Raw genomic sequence first — 19,904 nt, forward strand, 5'->3', positions numbered from 1 at the left:
CACAGAATCGATATGTACAATAAATTATAGGCAAAAAACAGTGTGATATTATAATTAATTAATAAGCAAACTACAAAAAATAAAATATATATAGGGCCATAGAAGTGATAATAATAATCATAATAAATTAATAAACTATTATCAAAAATAATTTTGGTACTGAAAATTGTAAAATTTGTTATATTATAAATTGAAATCCACATTTTAATAAAAATTATTTTGGACATAAATTTGTGCCGTTTTTTAGTATTAAAATTATATTTGATAATAGTTTATTAATTTATTATTATTACTAGGGGCTGGTAAAACTCGATTCCGATATGTAGAAACCACTTTCGGCACATTCGAGGTGGTTGAGTGAAAATCGTTTCACCGGAAATTCGGTAGGGAATGGTGATCGGGTGCCTAGAAATTGGTCACTAAAAATGTGATAAAGTCGATTACCGTATTTGTGAGTACCCCCTTAATATTTATGCCCTTAATCTGGTCTTGAATATAACTATACTACGATATTTAATAATTCAGAAGTTAAAAGTTAAGCTAAACTTTTTAATAATATACCATTAAATTTTTATTTTAAATTATAATGGCACATTTAAATGATTTTATTTTAACATCAATTTGTATTGTTATATTATATGTTTATGGTTAAATCAAATTGGACCAGAATTTATAATTTTATTAGAAGTGTCATCGATGCATACAATTGAATGAAAAATTACTATCACATCATTATATTAATAGCCATTATTGGCGGAATAATATATGCATGGCTTATTGGCTTCAAAACAAATGCATACAATACAGGTACGGAATCCCATATTGTTTAATACGTAAGGTTAGGTTAGGTACCTACGTAGTATGTATACTCCGTTCCAAATATAAGAGCTCATCGGGCTAGTAGATCTTCAGTTCAATGTGATATAGGCGATATAGTTGATTGCATTTATTGATGTGCTTTATTTTTATTTATTTTTTCAAGGACTCGATGAATATTATGTAAAAACATCATTTACCCTATTTGAAATATGATATTAAACATTTATCATATGTATCGGAATCAATTAAGAAAATGCTAGAAAATGTTAACAATATCTTAGAACTAGGTGTAACAAGAAACTCTGATTTGACTACTGTATCTGTATTACCTAAATAGTGAATACTTCCCTATATATAACTAGGAAACTCTATCTACTACATTTTGAAATGTTACTTGAATCTTCTATTCATAGAGATAAAGTAAGTATCAACATTTAGACATTTATGAATTTAACCTATTACTTAATATTTCAACATAGTAGGTATGTTATTTACTTATCTTTCAGATTTCAGAATTATCACTTTCTGTCAGAAACACTATTTCAGAAAAAATAAGGCGCATGATGCAAAAATTATTTTTTGGTTACACAATTATTCTTATTATACTGGATTTAAAGACAAAAATTAATTTTCTTCTTTGAAATGTTGCAAAATTATTTTTGGTGAGAGTTAGTTAATAATACTTTTACTTTCTGATTGTACTATTTATTTATACCTATGTTTAACTATTTATGTTATTAGAACTTTAGAAGCTATTCGAACCTGTTCAAAATTTGAAAAAATTCCCGATATGGAAATAGCACTTACAATAAGCAAGTGGATGGCTCAAGTCACTAGTCGTATCGTAAAAAAAAAAAACAAAGAAAAATTGTAAATAACAATAAAATGTAGATACTGTTTTTACTTGAAAATAAAAATATTTAAATAAAAAGGTTTTTATGGCATTTATAGCTACTCTTTGGAATTGAAAAATAATTGTTTGATATTTTAAATTTAATGTGTAATAATGAATAGTATAAGGATTGATTGTGAATATAGAAATTAAAATGGTTGTTGGTCAGTAAAAAAATAATCCTATAAATTCGAACTTAAATTTTATTGTTTTAAAATACATAATAATTAGTTAGAATATGAACAATATTTGGTAAAATTCGTTGTATTATAAATTGAAATCCACATTTTAATAAAAATTATTTTGGACATAAGTTTTTGCCCGTTCCTGTGAAAAAATAAAGTTGGAGTACGCAAAAAAAAAAAAAAATAATAGCGGAGCTCCGTTCCCCTACGCACCCTCCCGCCACCGATTCGAGCACTGTGTAATAGAAATATAGAATGCAAATTTGTATTTGGTACGTAATTCTTTATCTTTTTAAATATTATACATGTATACCTACTATACCTATTACCTACCAATCGTCATTCTGTGTTTGAAAGTTGAAACCACGGTTTATAATATTCTATTATTATAAACCGTGGTTGAAACAGTCTGATTTTGTTTTAATCAAATCTGTAGGTATATTATAATATAATACCGAGGTTAAGCGATAGGCGAAGCGTTCTTGGAATAAAATATTTTTATTGTATTTATGTTACTAAATATTTTCATCAATCAGATGATTTTTCGTATCAAATCGAAAAAAATTCTTATTCATTTCGTATTTGTCATTATTATCAATACTCAAAACAGTGTTCTAGAAAAATTGTATAAAAACATCAAATGTATGGTTAGTTAATCATTTATTTAAACAAATATTTCTTCAATCGGATATATATATTTTTTTTAAATTTAAAATCACCAGTTACTTAGCTGTATTAAAAATAGAAACAAAAAAAAATTGAATGCCTGTTTATACAATTATTCAACTAAGGAAATGTTTGTTCAAATTTTTAATTATCTGTTTATTTTTATTATTATTGTTTACTTTATTTATTTTTATTAAATTTATTTATAAGTTAAATTGTTCAGCAAATGAAGTACCTATTTATATTTTTTATTTTATTATACCTAGTTAAAAATATTAAAGTAGGTATTTTGTTTTTATAATTATTTTTTAAAAATAAATATAGTTTTTTTTTTTTTTACTTATCAGTTTTCAAACTTAAATAGTTTTATTAGATAGGTAAAGCCGTAGGTATAGGTTTTGAGTTGTTCTAGGGTTTTACACGATAATGAATATATTTTTACAGACATCTGGAGGAGTATCGGAAAAATCCTGATTTATCCACGTATATAATTAAAAATAGGTACCTACCTATAAAATACGTAAAAAGTTTATGCCGAAAACACTTTGTTTTATGGTAGAGATGGACAAGCATGTTTAAAAAATCAACATATTGCTAGTTTATTATAAAATAAATTCATACAAATTATTCTATAGTCTATACTCTATACTAAATATTTGCGAAAAAATATCGTGTGGTAAATATTATTCCTCTTGACTAGGGAAACTTCTCCAACTTGTTAGTTGTTATAGTCTTGTGTCTAAAAACATTGGTACGTTACTGTCACTGTTTTTATGTTAGGTATAGACACAATCATTTTAAATTATTTTAGTGTTTTTCTTTAAATGTTGTTAAAAATAAAAGTTCTCAGTGAATAAGTTGGAAAATGTAATATTGCAATATATGGTTCTTCGTAGTTCGTAAGTTGTTTTTATAAAAGTTTAGAAATAATAAAAATGTACAAGTGCAATTATTTTTTATAAGTGTTAGAAATCTAAAATTCGTCAAATAGTAGGTAAGTACCTAAATTCTTTTGTATTTGAAAAAATTTGCAATGCAGCATTCAGCTTTAATTAATAATATATTTACTATAGACATTGCAAAGTCAAAGGTCAAAAACATACGGCTCATATACCTACGACTTATGCAAATCCACAGTTTACGAATGATTTTCATAAAATATTCATCAATAGATCCGTATTATCATATGCTACGTTTTACTTTTTAACATATAAATATTTAATATATATTTGACTCACAAAAACTATATTTATTAATTTATACATTGTCGCTATTTGTTACAGAAAATAAAAATAGTTATTATATATACTTAGGTACATATATGATTATTATGATTAGATATAATTTTAGACCTGTATTTTATGTTTGGTCAAAACAACCCAAATAACCAAAAATCTGCCCAGTTAACATTTAATGCAGTTTAAGAATGTGTGTATTTAATTTATCACGAACAACGTCATGCAGTATCAGCTTAGTATTATAGAACATAAAATAATAATATATAATGGACATTGCAGGACCATATAAATATTGTTTTAATTTTTCACGTCGTGCACAATTGCAGTGAAGTATATTGCATAATTGTGATTTTAATAAGACATCGAATAGTCGGCGAAGGGTGAAAACCCAAGAACCCTCTCTGATCGCCGCCGCTAACAATAATGGGTGGAGACCGGATTGCTCGTGAAATTTCGCTATTGGTCGTTCGGTCGGGACGGACGCGCGCGCCCCCCAGAAACTCGTTGCTGCTGCCGTCACCTCGTCCGCGCGCGGCAAACGGTTCCGCGTCGTCGTGCCGTCCGCTTCTGCGAACGCACGTTGGATTTTTTGAAAATTTTTTACTAGTAATTATTTTCACGCGCACACTACACTACACGATTATTGCGCACAGCGCACACTCCAAATCATATTTTGGTACTCTGAGACAATACTATAGCCGATAAGTGTTCTTTTTTTGACCATTGACCACTGCAGTCGTACAATATTGTACCGTTCACACGACGTATACACTTAACTATATACACGTAATAGGTGTATATTAAAAATCAAAAAGTCAATCGAAATACATTGAAATAATGTTGATGATGAACGATCTGGGATCGATGGCTGCCGGTATGATGCCGTTTGACCCGATGTGCGGCAGCCTCTACGAGCAACAGCCGCCCAAGCCTCGCTTCATATTCAAGATGCCGCGCGTCGTGCCCGACCAGAAGAACAAATTTGAAACCGACGAACTTTTCAGGCGTTTGAGTCGTGAGAGTGACGTGAGTAACCTATTTTACCACTACATATTTATATAACTTTAAAGTCATTCCCATTGATAAATACCTATTATACATTATACATAGGCACCTACTTTTTATAGGTACCCTATGGCTTATTATTTTCATGATATATGGCCATATAGATACCTATAAGCGTATTTACTATTGATACACTCCGTTATAATGGTAGTATGGTACCTACATACTATATTATACAAATTTAAATAGTTTCATATCTAACTATGTATATTATGGTTTTTTGTAAACTTATAAGTTACTAAGTTAGGTATAATAATATTTAACTTAGTAACTTATAAGTTTAATTTAAGCTATACGACGCAATGCAATCCATAAATTGTTTTTACATGTCATGAATCAAAAAAATACATTATTATTTGATATTATTTATTTATATATGATTTTACTATTTGATAGGAATATACCTACTATTGACTATACTCGTTATAACTCATAATATAGGTAGGTACTTCCTCGTATAAATATAGACGAGTAGCACTGAATACTACGAGATGTATAGATTAAGTAGACTGTTAAGTGTTAGATAATTATACATATTAACAATCATACTATAATATTGTAGTATTTAGACTATTTATAAAAGTGTGTAGTTTTAATGTTATTTTGACTGTGGTTACTTAAGTATATCGTATATAACTTATCAGTTAACGTATATCTGCGTTTCAAAAACTATATATTATAAAACTTGCCTTATTTTTTTTATATATATTTTAACAAAAGGCTACATAAATTTTTTGTTCCATTTAAAATTAATCTTACCAGTATTTATTTATAGTAAGTTGTAATTATAAATTATTGAGAAAATAAATTATATTGATTTCAGGATTTAAGCTATAAGTTTATTGGTAAAGCTTGCTATTATATTAACTGCAAATAACGAAATTTAATGTTTGTATGTCTGAACATTATAGTGGTAGTATGGAAAAACCGCATTTTCATATTTGAATGAACAATTTATTAATATTTTCAATTTATTTTGACTTAAGTCATATAAATTATCGCATACACAATGTAATAAATAATAATATTATACATATAAAATTATAGTATATTGTGTAAACATTTAACTCACATTTAAGTAAAAAATATAAGTAGGTTAATTACTTATCGGGTAGATATTATAATACTTTACTTATTAGTTGTTACAGAAAAAATATAATATTTTATATAAATTGGTGTTTTCATACACGTAGCACTATTTTTTTTTAACTATACCTATTATTGGTATTGGTTATTTGTGTTTTGTATATAGCTATACACAAGAACGGAGTTTGTATTATTTTAAAATAAATATAAAATTAGCATAGGTATACAGATAAATATTTCTATTAATTATTAGCTTATAACTAAGTAACAAACTTACTTAGTTACTTAGTTTGTTACTATTATAATACTACATGAATTATATGAGGAGGAAGACCCACTAGTGTGAAAACCCTCAGTTTATATTCTTTAAGAGAGGACATTCATACGTTAAGAATGAAGAATCCATTTTACTATGTTATTTGTAATATTAGAGTGAATTGATTTATTGTAAAATTTAAAAGTGCCTGAGAATATTGTTTAGATTTTTTTTTGCTGATATTTTAATTTTGAAGCAAGTTAAGAATATTTTAAAATGTACTATGATACTGCGTTAATAATACGTATGGAGTCTTATAACATTATGCCATTATACCAACAATTATACAAAAAAAAGAATTTTTGATTAATTAATTAATTAATTTTTTTAGATATAATGCATATTTATACATTTAAATAATAAAGCCCCATATAGAGGTATTCATTTTCATATTCAATTGTATAAAACTATGTTATTTTATTAAGCATCATAAAAAATATATCAAATACATACAGAATAATTCATAGCTATCACTGAATGTGTATTTTTATAAGTCCTATATTCATAATTAAACAGAATAATTTAACCGTGAAATTTGGTTTTCTAGTGACTTAAATGTATAGTATATATCGTGCGGTACAACTGGTTAATGGTAGATATGTGTTTAAAACGATTTTCGAGTATTTCAAAGCAGCCCCCCGCTGATTCAGGTTGGTGGGTGTAAAGACTGTTATTTATCACGTCATGGTATGAATTGCATTTTGAGTAGGTATTGAATTTTTAAATGAGAAAAAGTCGGCCGGCAATATAAATGGCCTAAGTGTATGGGTATTGTATCATTGGAATTCGGTGACACAGTATTCTTTTATTATTATTACATAGGGTTATATTATTATGATTATGATCATTACAGTAGGGTTCTGGGTTGTAATAAATTCATTTAACACTGACAAGTACAGTGGTAAGGAAAGTAGATATACATGACCAAGTACAAAAATACATAATTAGTTAATGTCGTCAAATTTTAATGTATCATTATAAAATTGTTCAAGTATAAAATTCAAGTATAGGTTTACAATTATTATTTATTATTTAATGAATAATGATATTATTATAATGTCTACAGTTAAATTGAAGTGTTTATTTAATAATTAATACGATAAGTAGTGATTTTCATTTAATCTAATTTTTTTAAACTGACGTACATCATCACTACTTATGAACATTTTCATAGGTACTTAACTATAGAAAATTTACTGGGTTTTTTTTTTCAATAAACTTTTATTATTTTGTAATTCATACGGATTATATTATAAATTTGTAAAAATAAGGTTTAAAAATGTATACTATTTGTATTATCTTAGTTGACGCCTTTTATCGTTATTATATAATATAAATAAAGTTTTAATAATCAAATATTCAAATATAATAATTTAATTAATATTACACAATCACAATACATTATATGTTATTTTATTAAAAATAAATAATTAGATGTTTTGATAATTTATATTTTTATTAATTAATTTATATTCTTCACAGTTCTCACTTATTTGTTTTTCTATTAAATATACAAAAGAGCTTTGTATTTTTTTATTTTCACTGTTTTATAACTAGCATGACAGCCAAAAATAAATAAATAATAATAATTCAAATAAATAAAAGACAATTATGAGTATTGAAATACAGAAAAATATTTTAAATAAAATACCTGAGATGGTTTGACGATTTAGATTGGGGAGGAGGGGTTTATAAAGCATATTATAGCAATGAGTTGCTTAAACAGTAAATAAAATAATATATATTAGAGCACCAATATGGGAATATATATTATAATATGTCGGTATTTATATTAAATCAGTTTCGATATAATAACTTTATACAATAATATATTTCAACGTAATTATAAATATAATATTATTTTTAGCTTTTAATGAAATAGAGTAGATTATATGAGTTCATATAATAATAGGTAGATCTAATAATCGTTACTTCATTGTATATTATATGAATATATTATTATTTCATTGATACACCGATGGTATTTCAAATCCTAAATAATTTGTTGTATGACAATGTTGACTGACCTGTTATAAAATATTTTTTATTTATTTATTTTTATTATAAAACCCTGTTATGCATGAGCATGATCAATGCTGAGTTTATGACTGTGTATAGTGAGTAAGAAGTCTGTATTTACTACGACATATAAGGTATGTTCAAAACAGTAGTGAGTAATTCAGTTTACCTACCTATCTAATATTCCAGTCTATTTGTATATTTTAATAATACTATTGACATACATCTAAAAGAGCTAAAAAAAGGTTAAAGATTGTACAACAGAAAATGAAAGGTGAATCACGGAATTTTCCCAACCTTACCTAATGAATGCGTTATTACTTATAAGTAACTAACCGCATTATTGTATATTGTACTGAACGCATAAAACGAGTTTCATATTTTTTGCGACTAATTACAATAGTTACGTTCACAAGTATGACGATGAGGTTGTGTCATGGTTATAGTTATATCTAAAATTACTATATTATATTATACATTTTTACTAATGTTTTTATTTTCTATTTGAAAAATGACCAAAATGATTTATTCCTTTTTATTTACATAGTCTGCACAACCCATTTACACATAAATATATAGATGTTATTAACAAATGTAATACTACTATAATACGTATTTATGAAAATTATTTTGTTATAAACATAATTACATATACCTAGTACCTATCTAGATTATCATCTACTATCTAGTATAATTAGTAAAATCAAATATTGCAATATATGTTCTATTTATTCGTAATATATATAAATATGGAGGTATAATAACACATTGTACGTATTTATAAAAATAAGTGGCATGTTTACAGGGTAGGCCGACTATACTGACTTGGTCCGGGCCTACCCAATTTTTATTTGACTGTTTTGTTTTTTTTTATCAAAAATAAAAATTTTAGTATTATTATTATTAATATTTATTATTGAATATTATTATCTTATTATCATACGTATGTCCCATGTGATAGGAAAAATCTACCCTAATAGTTATAATTACAGTCCAAATTTCATGGAGGGTTTTTAGGGCATTTGCTCCGGACAGCAGATGTTTGAGGGGCATCCGGATGCCAGAATACTATAAAAAAAATTGAACAACTTGTCCCTTGGTTTAGGAAATTTGTATAAAAATATATCACCTTCAAAAAAAATAAATATTGATTTGTATTTTTATAATTTGGGGTTTAAATTAATACGTCAAGATGTAATTTGAGTATTTAACTAGAACAACATTGGGGCATCCAGAGAACAATATTTTAGTATATAAATATAAACGTTTGAATAGTTCTATGATTTACCGAACATTAAAATATTATAATCTAAAAACTATGGCAACAGCATAGAAGAGAATTATTATAGGGTATAAGAGCCTAGCATTATTATTTTGTACTCATATAGCCATACGTATATACTATATATAAATAGTGTTGTGGTAATATTATATTTAATGTAAAATGCTTAAACGACTAAATGAGTAAACGATCATTGAAAATGCATAACACATCGAGATTTATATAATATACCATAATTTAAATCTTAGTTACCAACGAGATACTAATTTATATAATCTATATAAGATGTAGCAGATGTAGGTACTTAATTTGTACTTAGATATAACTCAACACTGATGATATAACACAAAATTATTCATTTCAATCAAATATTGAATTTAATTTTTTTCCTTAACTACTTAAATATTGGGTATTTAAAATTTTTTACTGTTAGGGACCTTAAATAAATATTTGCCCTTGTCATCTGAAAGTTTAAATCCAGCCCACACTACAGAACAAAATTATTTTGTGCTGGATACGCCACTAATGTACTTGGTACTGTGTTTATGCCTTAAACTTGATAGTTTGACTAGTCTGTGTGCTTATAGAAAATAAATAATAAAAAACATTAATATATACATACAATTCAAGATAACATACAGATACAATTTCCAAACTTATGAGTTTGAGGTCAAATTGTTTATTATTAAATAGTTTTTATGCCTTAATATAGTTCTACACTACGTATAAATAATTATAATATTGGATAAACTTGGAAGTATATATTTTATTATTGAAGACTGTCCTGTGAATTTAAAAATAATATGAGATATTACTGGTTTAAATAAAAATATAAATTTACAATAATTTTTATGATATGAAAGGTGTTGTATCAATAAGTAATTCGCTCAAGATATTAAAAATCTACTACATAAGTTAATTAAACAACTACATAGAAGAGACTGATGACTTACTTTTTATATTAATTATATTTTAAATTCATTAAGTGTTGTGACTTTGAAGTTAAAAGCTCAAACTACACTAAATATTTTACTAATATTTAAGCTATATTATTAATTTAAGTTATCGTTTTATTTAAAAAAACTGTAATTGATCAAACGAATAAAACTAAAAATAAATAATCAAACCAACTTATCCCGTCATAGAGAAATAGTTAACACAATATAAATAGTTAACCTTATTATTAAAAAAATAAAAATTTTTGTGAAAATCCTTATAAATTCAATTGTTTCTATAAACATATATTATTTAAGTACTGAGTGCAATAGATTAAAATTGACAAATGTAATTAACCAAAAATGCAATAAATTGAATGATATCAAAATTTAATAAAAAAGAGTAACTAAATTTTTTTCATTAATCATGTAAAAAAAGTATGAGCAATGATACGCTAATATGCTATTTTAACTTAGAAGTTGAAAGTTTTAATAGTATTCATGTATATCAAACATATAGTAGATTATGATACAATTTTGAAAAGTTAGATTCAACATAATATATACATTCCGAGTCCTAATGTTTTGTCAAATATGTATAATGTATATTGTATATTGAAATATAAATAACTTGTTTTATAATATGATTTTAGGTTCGATACACCGGTTACAGAGACAGACCACACGAAGAACGCCAAAGTAGATTTCAAATCGGATGCCGTGAAGGTCATGTAGACATTGTAAGTTCTTTTTATTTTAAACACAATTATTAATGATTAAAATATAAACTCGTATTTAAATATTTTTTCATTTCATACAATAACTATTAATTAACATAGAATAATTTAAAGAATGTAAAAAAATAATATATAATATAATATTCTTATGATATACCCAAATACCTACTACCTAAATCTTTTATTTATTTATCTATATTGCAGGCATTCACTGCGACTGGAACCAATTTGCAATTAATGTTTACTCCAAGTATGCCAATTCCTCCATACCATCAATCTACCAATGGTACTTGTAATTTCGAAAAAGAACGGGGAATGGTAAGTAAAACGCATAACTGCAAAAAAATAACTAAGAAGTTAAGAATAAACATAATTTAAAAATTTACTAAAACCTACAAAAATATATTCTATTTGATATTTTATTCATACAATTATTTTTTTACATTATTCGATTACTATAGTTTTATAACAACACATTATATAATAACTAATAGCCGCTTATAACTCAGTATAATATGATTTTGTGGTCGAAGTAATTTAGGTCAATTATTGCTGCAAATGGTTTTATCTAGGTTGATACAGCATGTTTTTAACTATTGCGGGAAAAATATGATAGGTTTGTATAAACTATACTCCCACGTTTCATAATTTAACATGAGAATAATGACTACATAATTTGGAATTCTATATGATTACGTTAATATGATAAAAAAATGCATCGGTTTAATAGTATTTTTTTTGTCATTTTAATTTTTAATTAAACAAATACACAGACGTATATAATATTAAATTTAATATCATATTTCTAAAAATATTATTGTGTCTATATATTTTGAAAGATGAACTTTATTTTTTTATTTATTTATTATTTTTAAATTTTTAATGTATAAAAATAAATGCATTTTAAAATTCAAAAATTGATTTGTGTAAGTATACTTTATTTAAACAGTTGCATTGAATTGGCGACAAAAAAGGTCCGTTTATCTAATCAAATGGTTAGATACAATCACTCCAATTCCAAAACACGCTATACAAATAATTGAATCCAAAGTAAACTTATTCTTCTTGTATACATCTTTCCAATATTGGCACGAATATTTGTCTTCATCATGTGGCTCTTTTCTTTTTTTTCCTTGACACGCCATTGTTTGAATTATTATTTTATTTCAAGTATAAATCAATTTAAATGTAGTTTTTTTTAATTATAACGAAAATAATAGAACTATTATAAATGGTTGGATGCATAATATTTATTTATTTTCCTATCATAATACCAATGCAAAATCTGTTTTATAATACTAGCCAACTATCGTAATAATAATTAAAAATATAATAAAGAACAAAGATATGGTTGTACATAATATTAAATATTTTATTTTATTTATAATATTTAGATACCTTTGGGCTTTTGTATACTTAATTTGAGTTTATCCTGTACTTCAAATGTTTCTAAAAGGTATTCAAATTATTTGGTATCTTGTAGTTTAAGATAGTTTATGCACAATTGAATAAAACTCTTCTATCAATTAGTATAGGTACCTACTATAATGGCATTATGAACCGTTTTAATATTTTTAGACGTAGTACGAAATGTAAATATTTTCTACAGACGTATGGCGTATAATGTATTACCTACCTACCTATATTTACGTTACACAGACGATTATATTTACTTACTAGTTAATTATATTTCAATAATGCAAGACGGAAGATAGGATTATTATTTCGATATAGACGAACGATATATATGGTTATATGAAATTCACATGCTTTTACTTTATGAGCTTTTATCATACAGGAAATCACAAAAACCGAATAAGGATAGATAGCCTCAATACAAATACATTTAACTAAGTATAGCCAGTACAGCTTAAGTTCAAATTATAATTAAAATATATGTTATACACTTACACATTTATACGTATAAATATGTGTAAACCGTACTTTGTACCTATATATTGTATAGTATAGATATAGGCGCGTAAGTTTCGAACGAAAATTACGATATTGTATACTGTATGTATGTGGGTAGGTACCTTTATATTTATAATATATATATATAGTTGATGACGGCACGTTTCTTTTCACATATAATATCGATTAATCAGTGTTCCACTCGTATAGCCCGTTTTAGGTTGTCAAAACGTTCTGTTGGGAAAAATACAAACATGGCAATTCTACTCATCTATATATTACACGCGTGCACACACACATATAATACACGATATATACTTATATATGTATACGCAGTGTTATCAATGTTAATATATTATTATTACATTTCATCAACAACTGAATAGTATAACAATAACAATATGGACGCGTTGACAATCAATGGGGGGCAGTGTTTACGCGACGAAAATGCAGCAGGAAGAGGAGTGTCTGTATGGATTTTCGCGTAGATTACGATTTTTTTTACAATACAAACGCTCACTTATATTGTAGGTTAGGTATATTATATTCAGAAAAGGGCAAGTAGGGGAGACAAAAAAGAAATCCTTTTAAAATAATAATATAATACTCGTAATATTCTGTAACTATATATATACGTAACATATATGTATATGTAATGCACGAGAGGGACGCGTTCTCCCTTTTTTCCTCTGGGATTTATATTATTATTGTCACATGCACACATAGACACAGCGCACATGTAACATCTCACTCGGCCAAATGGCTCTGTACGTGTATACAGAGACGGCGGCGACAAATACGTGTATGGTATTATACAAGGGGAAACGGAAATCAATAGTGAAAGAGAAAAAAAGGGCGCAAAGGGTGCCGTCGCCGCCATTTTGTTCCGGGCGCACACCAGATGCGACGGCCATTGTAACCGATTTGTTGCCAGTTTAAGTTTAAAAAAATGTAGGAAATCTTATACATATATAGCTATTTAAGATATCGCCTGAGTGTATAATATGCATGTGTCGCCGAAAAAAAAGACCGACAAAGACGTTCTATTATACATTCTTTATTCTAAAGCCGAACAAAACATTTAATCGGATGTTTTACTTTATTTTTTTTACGACTTTTTTCTTTTCGAACCTAATTGTATAGCTGTTAAAAAAATGGAAAAACAGATATGCACCATTTTATCGTACTTCACACGTTATATAGCCGAAAATAATATGTAAACACATTATATGCATCATATATTATTGTTTAGAAATGCGTATTAGACATCACTGCAGCAGAATGCAGACACAAACATAATAAATATAATTTATGACGAGTTGCTATATATAATAGGTATAAGTTTTACTACATTATTATGTACCTAATATTGCGTTTTATACGACACATAAAGCCATAGGACCGTGGAATTATAGAGAATGGCCAATATTTAACTGTTATTTGACTAAATTTTTAGGTATATGTATTATGAATTTAATATTATTATATTCAATTGTATAGAAATAGAAAATAACTCTTAAAATGTATTTTTACGTAAAAATATTATTAAAAAAAAACAGTATGAACTAGTTAACTTAAATTTACATGTTTACATTTAATTTAATTTGAAATAAAACTTTTGCTTAGTTATAAACTATAATATTTAAGCTATTGTTGCCTATTACTATCATTCATTACTTGATATTTTAGCGGGAATATGGTAAACTCTCCCGATTTTTAAAATTAATCAACTTTTCCAGGTTAGCAATATGTTTATTGATTATCTGAAGTATCTATATAATAAATATTTTGCACAAAATTAAAAGTTCAAAGTTTTAGGCTATTGAAACAGTGAAATTTATATAATCAACTTATACTTATAGTTTATACTTAAAAGTTAAAACCTATACTTTATTGGTATCTTTACTATTATTATAGCGCACAGTTAAAGAAAATAATTTATATTATTTACTATACGTAATTTATATACTTGAATTTTTTAATATTTGTATGTTCATATTAATTTAAAGATAAATTATAATGATACTATAACACGACAAAAAAACGATGTTATTGCGTAGACGGGTACTTAGGAAAATTAACGTTTATCCTTTAGATAGTACTGAAATAGGTAAACATGGGAAAGTGTATCATTGGGAAAGTTTACAGGCCATTAAAATTGGGAGAGTTTATATATAATAAGATTAAACGAAGATGTTTAGATTTTTACTTTTGGTATTCTAGTCTTCAACTTTGATTAACCTTTACCAAACTGTATTTTTAAATTCCAGAATATTAAGAGTATAATTTATATTAACATACTTATATAAGTATTCTAAATAGGTACATTTATTTATTTCCATAAATACTAAATAGTGTCTATATGACCATATATTTTGTTAAAATATTTAAGCGAAAGTCACATTTTATTATTTCCGTAATTTTTGGTATCGCTGGCAATGGACATGATTTAGTTATTAGACATGTTTTATACGCGATATAGCTCATTATTACATCGTTTAACCCACCTACACAATAACTATTTAAAAAAAATAAAGCAATCTACGAGGGTGGTGTCAAAACGGTTAATATTATTATACATATATAAAACTCATACCCGTCACTACGTTAGCTGTCTGTCAAATCACCACGGGTGACTGGAACTGTTAGTTTTCACGCCGATCCGCCACCCTGAGTGCCTATTATATCATTAACAATAATCCATTGTTTAATATTCAGAATATGTTTTTATTCTCTTTTATGACTTTTGTCGGGGAAACAAAAAAATAGTAGTTTCTTTTTTCTTTTTTTTTTATTTGTTTCCCGAACAAATCCCGACATGCTGCGAACACACGCACGCTGGGTAAAAAATATAAAAAAAATTACCCTGGTACATTCACAATAGTTTAATTTGCAATAAAAGCTTTAAAAATAATATATTCGGTGAAATTATACACCCTCAAGTCATATATGATTGTGTTCAAATCGTACGTATAATATAATAAAGACCATAATATATATCGTCAATCGTACGGGGTGGTCTTGGAAATTTGAGCCGCATTTAAATGACTAAATATAAAAATTGATTTCATTAATTTGATTATAATATTTTATATATACATATATAATATATATATACTTGTCTTGCACTCTTGCTCCAAATTTATATTTGTTTGAAAAATCATTAATTATAAAATCAATTTTATTCGTTAGTACCTACAAGATTCGCATAATTTTCGTGTATCGAAATCGACTCAAGTTGCATTATTATAATGCGAATAGGTAATGCATATTTTTTATGTCAGTGTTTCTATATACACCGCTGAATTAGAATACATGACTACCGTGTAAAATCGTCGACGGCATAATATCTTCATGTCAATTGGTTACGTTGTACGTCACATTCAAAATTGGCCATGAACAATAAAATAATAAAAGGGCATGTGGACGTGTTTCTTTGATAGCATACATGCGTTCTAGACAGGCTTGACAAATTTCTGAAGGGCCGGTTGAATGTTATACTGCAGGGTCTCAATTTCAGATGTTTGTATAAAAAAAAATACATATCCCCGTACACCGTAACTTAAGTGTATAAATAGGTATAGGATGCTCTTTTATCGCGAACTGGTAGCGCGAAAAGCCGTTTATAATATAAAAGCGTGTATATTGTATATATCTATCTACTGGACACACAAAAACATGCTGTACTCACATATATTGGTATTCATCCATACCATATTGGCGCCGTAAGAATGGAAATAATTCAACACGGTCTGGGATGATTTTTAATAATAATATGTAAAACAAAATGTGGTTGTAATAATAATATGAAAAAAAATTATAAGAATAACAAGACAATATGTATATTGTATAATATACTATGTAATTGCTCTATTTAGACTTAAAAACGCGATATAGATAATATTATATAGGTGTATTATACCATCTATGTATATACCTAACGTTACATTATTTATACCGGTTTTTGAAAAATATTTTTTATATTCTGTTAGACTGCTAGCTTTGTAACGTTGATATCTATGGTCATTTTTTCAAGTTGAATTTACTTTACCCAAATCAGAGCATTATTATTTACTATCAATGTGACAATGTCCATTCTTATAATTTAATTTTATTCAGAAATAATAATATGTGAGTATGGAAATGTTAAGACGAATTCCGAAATCCACGAAAGCATAACTAATATAATATAGAAATGTATCTACTTATGTACTTACTGTACTTTTATCAATATTGTATTAGTAGGTACTTATTTGGTAATATAATATAATAATCTTCTATAACGGCTATTTAGTTGAGTACAATAGTTTGCTGCAGTTAATGGTACCTTATATAGGTATTATAAAATGAATGAAAATACCGTTATCTTTAAAACGAATACAATATATTTAAAAGTTACTTGGTGGTGGTATTAATGTCCCCTCCCCCCTCAAAAAAAAAACGATTTGTAATAATAAAAGGGAAAACAGATTATGGTCATTTAGCTAAAAAAATACAATAGGAGGTACACATAAGTATCTAAATCTCTTCGGTCCACGTGGATGTTTCTTTTAAGGTTTCGAAAAAAATAACCTCTACGTTTTTAGTATAGAACATATTGGTCGGTGCGATCCAAGAATCATACTATAGAAAGGAAAAAGGATCTTTTGGGTATTCCTTTACATATTATATTAGATACGATTTGTTATAGTACCGGATTATGTGAAATTGAGTGAATGCATTTCCGTGCGGATGATAGTAATGAAGATATTTTTTTTTCTTGAGGAATTATTTAAACTGACTGAAACGAAACGTGTTACAAATTTACCTGCACAATGGCGGTATCTCCAGTAGTCGACTGTATTATGTTGGCATATTGATGCGTAGATCTTCGTTTTAAAAAATGTATATACATAGTAATTATTGGTAAGCGCAGGTGATATTTATCAAGTGATTTCAAGCGAGGAGACTAAATTTAGAGCAGCAGTATTTTAGTACAGTTTGACGTTCAACAAAGCATTTATTTGTGCATTTATTATCGTGCATTTAATTATCATCATTCATCACTAATAGTTTTTTGTGTCTAGAAAAAATATAAATAAAAACTTACATTATTTTGAAAAAAATCAACATCGATAGCGTATCAAAATTATAAAACTATGATTTCTAACGTTTATTCACATAAAACGTTTAAACGATACCAACTATCCTCACAGTCATCATATAAATAATAATTATAATGTATAAAAACGAGGGGCTAAACGGTGAACAGGTGTGACAGCATATTAGGTAACTATACGCATTTAATACTATTATTATATTATATACGCAGTGTTGGCGTTCAAAGTGTATAATAACAACTGCAAACTGCAATCGTCACTGCAACAGATAGTACCTATAATATAACATACACACGCACCTACACTACTTCGTGTTGTATTATGTGTGTATAGGTGTATAACCTGCACTCCGCGGCGTATTATTGCGCATCGTTAGACCGGCATCGTGTGTTATAAATAGGTGTATTATAATATGTGCAATTTATGTATTTAGTATTTACATAATAATATTATATATTATGTGTGTACACTGCTGCAGACCGGTCTGCTTATTTGGTCCCTGCCGTTGTTGAATAACAATAATGATAATAATAGTACTGTAATGACTTGACGAAAATCTACGTGTATGGGGAGGCCGGAGGGTGTCGTCGTTGTCGTCGTCGTTAAGCGATGCAATATTATAGTGTATACGTATAGTATATATATATGTATAAATTGCTGCTGCTCCGGCAGATGACCTCGTCCCGAAACGTTTTATTCTGTTTGAGTTATTTTTCAAGAATAATAGCCCCCCCTGCTCGTTATTATATATAATGAAACGTCGCGCGCGCCCCTTTTTAAACCCTCTAAACGACTTCACATTTGTCAAAGCCCAAGGGTAACTATAGCTGATCCGATAGTCCTCCAGCATTATAACGCATGTAAAATAATCGTGACACGTTAAAACAATAAGAAGAGCATTTTAACATCTATTAACGTGTCGTAGGTACCTATCTATAACCTCCGCATGGTCGTTATACCTGCGTATATATTATAATATAAATTTCCCGCCGTTTAAGGGATCTGTTTTACGTTTTTTTCTGTTGTTATTTTTATTATTATTTTTTTTTCATATGACTATTTTATAATAATTTCTTTATAAAACGTTATTTGTTTTGTCCCGAGTGACACGGAAATTAATTGCGGGTCGTTTATAACGACCGCGTGCGTTACCGGTCTGCAACGACGGATATTGGTGTTAATACGAACGCGTGATGAAATAATAAAAAAATAATATAGGTTCATATTATATATGGTGCATTGTTCGGAGTAAACAAAACTAACTACGTGGGAATGGATGAGTTTATACGTGCTGCACTTAAAATAAGAACGCGAGCGATTTTTCGCCGGTGGTCATCGTTATATTACAAAGTTATTAAAAACAACACGGGAGTTGTTTAAAATAATAACAAATTACATAATAATACATTAAAATATTAAATAAAAGCTATTTATACCAATCAACATGACGTGATCACACAGATTTCAATTATCGGCAATTATTCGTCTTAAGAAAGAAGCGCAACCCGTAAATATAATTTTAATGCCTAAGATATATTATATGTTCCACGATTCACTGAAACTTAATTGAAAACAAAATATTGTATCGCTGGTATTACAATTTTTAACATCGTCGTGAAATATAATATGTCAATTTGGACATTTTTGTCTT

At 27.1% G+C, this 19,904-nt stretch overlaps 1 protein-coding gene across 1 annotated transcript in view; it reads left to right on the forward strand.

The window, feature by feature from the left end:
- The first annotated feature begins 4,310 nt into the window (after positions 1-4,310).
- LOC132924398 (protein big brother-like) overlaps positions 4,311-19,904 on the forward strand; it is a 33,130-nt gene continuing 17,536 nt past the window's right edge. Inside the window, exons 1-3 of the mRNA XM_060988685.1 lie at positions 4,311-4,826; positions 11,157-11,243; positions 11,445-11,558. Coding sequence (XP_060844668.1) covers positions 4,638-4,826; positions 11,157-11,243; positions 11,445-11,558 — 390 coding nt within the window. The 5' untranslated portion in view covers positions 4,311-4,637. The remainder of the gene's footprint in view (positions 4,827-11,156; positions 11,244-11,444; positions 11,559-19,904) is intronic.

The sequence above is a fragment of the Rhopalosiphum padi genome, chromosome 3 (genome assembly GCF_020882245.1).
Source record: "Rhopalosiphum padi isolate XX-2018 chromosome 3, ASM2088224v1, whole genome shotgun sequence".
Taxonomy (NCBI): domain Eukaryota; kingdom Metazoa; phylum Arthropoda; class Insecta; order Hemiptera; family Aphididae; genus Rhopalosiphum; species Rhopalosiphum padi.